This window comes from Mandrillus leucophaeus, unplaced genomic scaffold (genome assembly GCF_000951045.1).
Source record: "Mandrillus leucophaeus isolate KB7577 unplaced genomic scaffold, Mleu.le_1.0 Scaffold86, whole genome shotgun sequence".
Lineage (NCBI taxonomy): Eukaryota > Metazoa > Chordata > Mammalia > Primates > Cercopithecidae > Mandrillus > Mandrillus leucophaeus.
The window spans coordinates 939,272-947,974 of record NW_012109363.1 but is presented as its reverse complement, the minus strand read 5'-3'; the positions used below and the strand labels follow the sequence as shown (position 1 = coordinate 947,974).

Genomic DNA, 8,703 nt, shown 5'->3' with positions numbered 1-8,703 from the left:
GGTAGCATATCAGGAGGCAGGGATGGGAATGAGGGTGGATACTGCCAGCTCTAAAAGTTCTTATCTTCTTGGCTCCTCTGCAAATGTTTGATCCGCTGACCATGATTCCCATTTTTTTTTTTTTTTTTTTCCTTTTTTGAGACTGAGTCTTACTCTCGCCCAGGCTGGAGTGCAGTGGCACGATCTCGGTTCACTGCAACTTCCATCTCCCGGGTTTGCACGAGCGATTTTCCTGCCTCAGCCTCCCGAGTAGCTGGGACTACAGGCATGCACCACCACGCCCAGCTAATTTTTGCATTTTTAATAGAAACGGGGTTTCACCATGTTGGCCAGGCTGGTCTCAAACCCCTGACCTCAAGTGATTCACCTGCCTCGGCCTCCCAAAGTGCTGGGATTACAGGCGTGAGTCACCGTACCCAGCCGATTCCCTTCTTAAAACCGTCTTCTCCTCATAAAGGTTCTCCTCTGTTGCTGGGGAACCACTGTCAGTCCTCTCCGCGCCAGCTGCTAATTACATGAGTGTAGACTCGGGGGATCTGAAAAGAAGGCTTTCCAGTTGACTCTTTTACTTTGACATACCCAAGACAGGCAAAATCAATTGTATATGGTAAGATTTACTTATCATTCACATTTCTGGCAATAAGCTGAGAATTGGGAGGCAAATGAAAAACAACTTCTCCACAGCCAAAATAGATGTCAAAGTCCATCCACTAAAGCAGGCGGCATTATTTCAGGTTTACCTTTGAAAGACCATAGACTTTGGAGTCAGAAAGTCCTGGAACCGAATGCCAATTTCACCACTACTACCTGTGTAAACTTGGGGAGATTTATTCAAGCGCTTGAAGCCTCCATTCTCTTGGCTGTACAGTAGGGATAACAGTACCTAGGTCGTAAAAGTGTTACAGGGAATAGCGAGGTCCTGCATGTAAGGTGCCTAATCCTTTGCGGTCCTGCATGTAAGGTGCCTAATGCTTTCTGTGGTACATAATCGTTAAACAATAGAGAGGCCGTTAGTATTCTACTACACCAGGCTCTGTAGGTCCTTTCAATGTTCATGTCCCCAGGGTGTCACTTGGCTTCCCTTACAACTCTCCAATTTCATTCGGGACTGTGGCTAGTTTTTACTTCGGTACTTCTACAACCACTCGTTGACTAATCTGGAATTTTTATACTTAGCCCTTTTCTCTTTCTGCAGCCCCAGGCAGGCTTCTGAAAAAAAGGACAGGAGTCCTCTGGGAATCGCCGTGGAAGCAGCACCAAGGCAGAGAGAGAGGCTTTGGGGGCAAGGCCATGTGTGTCCACTAGAGAGACTAGTGCCAGCCCAGGCCAGCTAGGAAGAACAGGGAAGGAAGCTGATCCTAGCCCAGATGCCATACCCCTGTCGACTGCATAAAACTCCCGGACAGGAAGGTAAGTAGCGTGCCACCTGACTCCGCTGCTCAGGGCCAGCGACTGTCTTGCGCGTCTGTACATTTCCGGTGGCTGGCCCAGGGCTGGGCACATGGTAGGCACACAGGTTTGCTGAAGAGCACTAAAGTCATTGTCAAAATGCAGCAGGGCTTTAGAACACATATAGTATCGCAATCACCGACTCTTGTGTCATAATCCAATTTTGTGTAATTTTGGAGAAGTTACTAAATTTTTCCAAGCCTGTTTTCTCATATCCAAAACAGGGATAATGTTAGCATCTGGCCCATAATGTTGCTGTGCGATAATGTTGGACATAACACACATAAAGAATTTAACGTGGCCGGGTGTGGTGGCTCACGTCTGTAATCCCAGCACTTTGGGAGGCCGAGGTGGACGAATCACCTGAGGCCGGGAGTTCGAGACCAGCCTGACCAACATGGAGAAACTCTGTCTCTACTAAAAATACAAAATTAGCTGGGTGTGGTGGCACATGCCTGTAATCCCAGCTACTCAGGAGGCTGAGGAGGTTGCAGTGAGCTGAGATCGTGCCATTGCACTACAGCCTGGGCAACAAGAATGAAACTCTGTCTCAAATAATAATAATAATAATAATAATAATTTAGCACATAGTTGCTCAATCATATGTTCAGTCAGTTAGTTATTGCTATTATTATCAGTGGGTGAGATTTCCCAAGGCTGGAGTAATGGGAACCCTCTAGAGGGAAACAAAGGAAGCCAGGGCATAGCTGGTAGAAAACAGCAAAAAAGGAATGCAATTTTTTGTTGTTGTTTTGAGACAAGATCTTGCTCTGTTCCTCTGGCATGAGTGTAGTGGTGTAATCATAACTCACTGCAGCTTTGAACTCCCAGGCTCGAACAATCCTCCCACCTCAGCCTCCCGAGTAGCTGGAACTACCAGCACCCACCAGACACCCAGCTAATTTTTAAAATTTTTTGTAGAGATGGAGTTCCGCTATGTTAGCCAGGCTGGTCTCAAACTCCTAGCCTTAAGTGATCCTCCTGCCTCAGCTTCCCTAAGTGTTGGGATTACAGGCGTGGGCCATATACTGGCCAAAATTGCCATTTTTAAGAGAGATTCAGAACAAGGAAGAACGGGTTCACTTTTAAGGGAAGATGGTAGAATGTCAACCAAGAGCGAAGCCAGAATTACTCAACTCTCAATAAAAATCTGTCCTATGTAAGAATGATCTTCAAATTACAACAAATGAAAATAAGCATTGTTTGAAAAGGAAATAGAAGCTCAATAACACAGAAGGAGGAGAGCCCGTGAGCATCTCGCTACATTGATTTTTGTCTCCAAGCTCATCAATGACATCAGAGGAGACAGTCAAATAATTTGCAGATGTGATCAGCATGTGTAATCTGCAGGACTCAGAGTAAAAGCTTTCCCAGTCTTCAAAGGGGTGTGTGTACTGGAAGGAGAGTAAGGAGCGGATTCTGGGAATTGCAAACCACTGGGCCAAACGTCAATCCCCAATGAAACAGATGCTCTGTGACCACTTAGAAAAGAAACACTTGATGACTAGGAGCCAGTTTGGGTTCACTGGAAACAAGGCAGGTCGAACACATTTGTCTTCCTTTTTAAAGGGGTTTTATCAACTGGTGGAACAGTAGATTTAATTTGCTAAGGTGCTGCATCTTACGTATTCAGCATTTATGAAACACTTCCTGGGCCAAGGATAGAAAGATGACCAAGGTATGGTCTCAGAAGGAGCGCACATCCTGGTCAACTGGTGGTCACCTGTGGCTGGATAGTCATGACTTTAAGTGGCATCATAACGGATGTAATAACTCTTCTCAAAGCCTAGATTAACAGATTAATGTCAATTTGGAGGGAAATCTTGGTTCTTCTTTGGTTTGTGTGCTGTTCTATGTTTTGATCAAAGGCCAGGATGCAGACCTAGAAGACATGCTTATCAAAGGAGCTCATGGCAGAAGTAAGAGGAGGGCTACCTGATGAATGGTGACTTTCTGATTCAAAATGATCTTGAGATGTCGAACTGAACAACGCAACCAATAATAGAATCGAATCCAGCTCAACGCTGCACTATGACATTAAGAATCGTGTCCCAATCAAGGAAAAGAAAGTCTTGTAGCTCATTCTTGGGAGCAATAAAAATATGAAGGACACAGAAGGTTTGGGGTTGGTGCAGAGGTCCAGACTCTGTGAAAAGACCGTGAATGGCTCTAAGGAGGGATGGGAGTAATCTCCCCTCGTTACGAGGACTGACATGGGAAAGAGGGAGTGAATTATCCTAAATTGCTCTTGAGGAAAGTACTAGAGCAAGTAAGGAGCTTAAGGGAGAAGAAGAGATGTTGTAACATTAAGACCTGGCTACAGGCCAGGTGTGGTGGCTCACGCCTGTAATTCCAACATTTTGGAAGCCTGAGCCAGGAGGATCACTTAAGGTCAGGAGTTCAAGACCAGCCTGCGCAACATGGCGAAACCCTGTCTCAACCAAAAATAGAAAAAAAATTGGCCGGGCATGGTGGCGCACATCTGCAGTCCCAGCGACCCGAGAGGCTGAGGTGGGAGGATCGCTTGAGCCTGGGAGGCAGAGGTTGCAGTGAGCTGAGATCGCGCCACTGCACTCCAGCTTGGGTGATAGAGTAAGATTCCATCTCAAGAAAAAATAAAAAAAGAGCTGGCTAGAGAACAGAATGAATTATTCTGAAAAGTAGTGAGCCTCTCATCACCTTAGGTATTCAAACAGGGATAATCAACCATGCAGTGGGAAACCTGACCGGACAGGCTTGGGGGCCCTCCCCACACTCGGTGTCCACCCTGCTTGCCACCAATTAGTAATGAGTAGGGAAGGCTCCCTGAAGGAGGTCACATCCGAGCTAGACTGTGAAGATGGAGACAGCTCTGACCCGATCCCGTAGGGTGCCCGAAGCCAGCCCCATGTGGCAGTAAGTATGAGAACTGGGCACTTCTCCACAAGGTAAGACAGAAGGTGGAGCTGAGCTTTCTCTATGGATCAGAACTGATACAGCAGGTGACAGGTAGAGGAAGGAGAAATAGAGTGCCAGTGGAGAGCCAGAAACAAAAAATCAGGCCCACAGAGCAAAGACCGGAGGGTCCTGGCCTGAGCAAGAGGAAGGGTGGATGGGAAGGAGAGACCCACCAGGCAGCATCCTGCTGGAGATACTTCTATCATTCCTTAATCGTTCCCAGGACCAGAGCCTGTCAGAATTGGGAAGAGCCCTTCAGGAGCCCCTGGCCCAAGCCCTGATGAGATGGATGAGAGTTGAAGGTCAGGCTGAGCAGCTCATCCAAGGGAACCCAGACCTGAGAAGGGCTCCAATCCCACCTCAGTCCTTGTTAGCTGTGTGACCTTGGGCAAGTTACTTAACCACCCTGTGCCTCAGTTTCCTCATCTGTAAAATAAAGGTGGAGGTAGCCATAAAAGAGGTGACGTAGGAAAAGCACCCAAGAAGAACTAGATAATCAAAATAGACCTACATAGTAAGTGCTATCTGCAAATTAACACTAATTTACAATTATTGGGAGATACCGGGGAAGGCGGTGAATGCCAGGAGCCCCTTCCCACAGCAGTGCCCCATCAGCGCTGTGGACTCAATGCATTTACGGTAACCAGGTAGGTCGCTGGTACCCATATTGATCCCCACCGTGGGGGAAGTCCCTGAGGTATGGTGACCCGCAGGGGAGGGGAAGGCTCAGAGGCCGAGCCCACACGTACCTTCTCCCCGGGTGTGACGGAGATGCGCCACACGCAGTGCATGTGAGCAGAGTAGCCGTTGGGGTATTCAGGGGAGGAGAAGTTGCCTGTGCTGTCTTGCAGGGTCTCTCCACAGGCTGTGAGGAAAGGAAATGACAGGGCAGGGCTGCAGGCGCCAAATCCCCCCACCTTCTGGCTCACCCAACCCCTGAGCCCTGGCATCCTCTGAGGGAGGGGAGAATGCCCGAGGAGTGGGAGGGTGTCTGCAGCAGTCCTGTCCCTGTAAGATCCACCCCCTCTGCCTCACATACAGCACACGCCATCCTACCTCCCAGCCCAGCGCTGCCCTGTTTGTGAAGGCAATATGGGTTCCAGAGTTAAGGTCAAGCTCCCTTGGTGGGGCTCCGTGCCACCACCTCCCTCTCCTAGGATTGCCCTGTTGTTCCCCACTTCTGCCCCTACAGACCCTCAGAAGGTGGCGGCTCAGCTTCTGACCACCACCTGAGCCTACACCCAGTGGCCTCCTTCACTTGGACACTGCCCCTCCTATGGGGTCCCCTCCCCCGCCACATCATTCTCTAAAACTTAGGCAGCCTAAGCCTTCTTGGTAGCACCAGGCACCTGGCCTCTGCCTCCCTCAGGCCCTGCCCTCCACGCCTTCACCCATCCCTTCTCTGCCCTGACCTGGGCACTTGTAAAGCTTGCGGGCTTGGGCAATGTCCCCCTTGCTGAGCCGTGTCCTTTGGCCAATGGGAGGTTTCACCCCGTTCACCTCATACTTGGGGACAATGGTATCCAGGAAGATGCCCCTGAAGAAGAGGGAGAGAAGGAAGGGTGAGCGTCTTGTGGACAGTGGGCAGGGAGTGGGTGGCATGCCCATCTGTACCCACAAGTCGCGACCCTGCTGGAGCTCAGACATTCCTCAGCAGGGTCAGGGCCGGGTGGAGACGTCTCACCCTGTCATTACACTGCCCACTGACCAGCAGCCACCCTGCTCCGTGGCAGCCACACCACAGGAGTCGGGGGAGCCCCAGGAACACTTTGGGAGGTCAGGGATGCAGGTCCAGGGTGCCCTGAGACCCACTGGTGCCCCCAGTTCAGGCTGGCCACGACTCCCAGCCCCAGGAAAGCTACAGGCCCCTAGAGGGTCATCTTTCCAACCCCACTGGGCCCCTGCTTCTGCAGCCCCTCATGCCGCTCCAGCCCTAACTAAACTTCTCCCAGGACTCCCTAGGCCAGCTACTCACCCTGCTGGCACAGGCTGCATCTGAATGCACCTGGAACAAGGCCAAAGGCAGATTCCACTGCAGCCAGACCAAGCCCCGGGGACAGCCCCACCAGCTCCCCATCTATCAGTGTCTCCTGTACCCCCCATTCCTCCCTTCTGAATCCTGGGTGTTTGCACTGGGAGGAGCAGAGTGAAGGGAAGGCAGGCAGCCCTCCACCTCCCCAGGGCCCCTGACTCACACCCAGCTGGGTGGATCACAGCAGGGGGTGCGGTGGGATGCGGTGGGAAATGTAAGGCCGGGTCTGTGGGTGTGGGGGGGCAGAATGACCTCACCACCCCTCCTTGGTCTCTGTTCCTGCAGGTCTGCAGGCAGGAAAAGTGGATCGGGTAGAAGCACTGAGAAGAGGGGGCAGGGCCACTGTCTGGGACACAGACAGAGGATGAGCAAAGCACCAGGCCTGGGAATGGCCAGGCCAGGAAGGAGTGTGAGGAGGAGGGAGGCGCCGTTTCCCACACTCTGCTAAGGAGAAGCCTGGGGGAGGGGAGGCTGGGCCACCACCTTCGAGGGTTCTAGTTGTGGCTTCTGGGGACCTGGGCATCGGATAAGGAGGATGTGCTTTGGAGTTGGGCATGGGGGTTAGTCCAGGGCAGGGGCCTGGCTTCATGCAAACTGACCAATTACAAAAAAAAAAAAAAAAAGCAGACTAATTAAAAAGGAATGGCTGGGCATGGTGGTTCATGCCTGTAATCTCAGCATTTTGGGAAGCCGAGGTGGGAGGATTGCTTGAGCCCAGGAGTTCGAGACCAGCCTGGGCAATATAGTGAGACCCCATCTCTCAAAAAAAGTCATGGTGGCGTGCACCTGTCATCCTAGCTACTTAGGAGGCTGAGATGGGACAATTGCTTGAGCCTAGGAGTTTGAGGTGCAGTGAGCCATGACTGTGCTACTGCACTCCAGCCTAGGTGACAGAGCAAGACCCTGTCTCAGACAAAAACAAAAACAAACAAATGGCCCACAAATAAAAGCTCAGCACCCTTTGGGCTGATAGTTTGGGGCTACCCCACACTGCTTGGCTTGCACAGTGGTTGGGTTCAGCCTCCTCCGCCAGGTGCCCTGGGTGCACACAGTGGTAAGGCCCTGCCACAGCCCCACCCATGGAAGAGGACAGGAGGGCAGGCAGCATCCGTGGACCCTCTGCTTGGAGGCCACAGTCCCCCGGAGGGCCACTCTTTTCCTGGGTCACTGCCCCAGAAGTGGGAGGCAGAAGGAGAATGGCCTACAGAGGGCAGGGTGGGGCTGCCCCAGCAGAGGCCCAGCCCTGACCCCATCTCCTACCTGGAGAACGTGTTCCGAGCATAATGCATGATGCTGTCAAAGTCATAGGTCTCCCCCAGGGACTCCACCTCCTGAGGCTCCATCTTCAGGAAGTTATACTCCTGCCCTGAGAAGATCAGGAAAAGGGTGTGTGGGGAGGGAGGGAGTGGGTCTGCCTGGGACGCAACACTCCCTTTCCAGGGCAGGAATGGGGTCCTTCCTGTATCTGAGAGGGCCCCCCTACCTGAGGATCCGGGGAGCAGCCAAGGGGAGCCTGGGGAGTGGGGAGGGTCTCAGGAAGAGTCCTATCCAGCAGAGGGCCTAGTGAATGGAGGACTCAAGGGAACATGGAAAGAAAGCACCCATTTATAGAGCCGCAGCTGAGAAGGAAGCAGTGAAGAGTGGAGAATGCCTGGGAGAGAGGGAGGAGGTGGGAAGGGAGGGACAGAGATATCGAGAAAATGAGAGAAAAGCCCTCAGAGGTCAGACCAGGCAGAGGACAGAAAGTGGGCAAAGGTGGGGAGAAAGGCCTGAGCAGTCCCGAGGACGGGCCCACTACGCCCATGCCCCACCCTAGAGGCTGCCCGGGCTACCGCTGTCCAGGACCAGGACCCGGCCCAGCCCCCCAGAGGAGCTCCACAACGGATGCAGGTCCTTGATCTGCCACGGAGGAGGAAATGCCTCAAAGGTAAGGGCCGGCTCAACCCAGGCTGAGGGTAGCGCTGAGGGCCCAGGCGATGACGGCTGGCAGGAGCGGCTCCTACTGCCCCCAGGGTCCCTGGAGGTGGGGGTTGGGGCAGGAGCCGCCCACCAAGGCCGCACCGAGGGGCAGGTACCTACCTGGCTGGATGTTCTCACGAACGATGGAAACGTGGCGGTCCCGGTCTGGCCGAGTGTGTTCGTGCCAGAAGCCGACGACGTGGCCCAGCTCGTGGACCACGATGCCGAACTTGTCACAGTTCTTGCCGATGGAGATGGCCTGGGGGCCCCCGCCGCGGCGACCCACGTAGGAGCAGCACCTGGAGGGCGGGGCCAGCTCAGGGGGG

At 52.7% G+C, this 8,703-nt stretch overlaps 1 protein-coding gene across 1 annotated transcript in view; it reads right to left on the bottom strand.

Annotated features, from left to right (window-relative positions):
• BMP1 (bone morphogenetic protein 1) overlaps positions 1-8,703 on the bottom strand; it is a 46,776-nt gene that overhangs the window by 30,529 nt on the left and 7,544 nt on the right. The window contains exons 5-8 of the mRNA XM_011968846.1: positions 8,498-8,676; positions 7,679-7,784; positions 5,799-5,923; positions 5,136-5,251 (exon numbers count right to left, since the gene is read on the bottom strand). Coding sequence (XP_011824236.1) covers positions 5,136-5,251; positions 5,799-5,923; positions 7,679-7,784; positions 8,498-8,676 — 526 coding nt within the window. The remainder of the gene's footprint in view (positions 1-5,135; positions 5,252-5,798; positions 5,924-7,678; positions 7,785-8,497; positions 8,677-8,703) is intronic.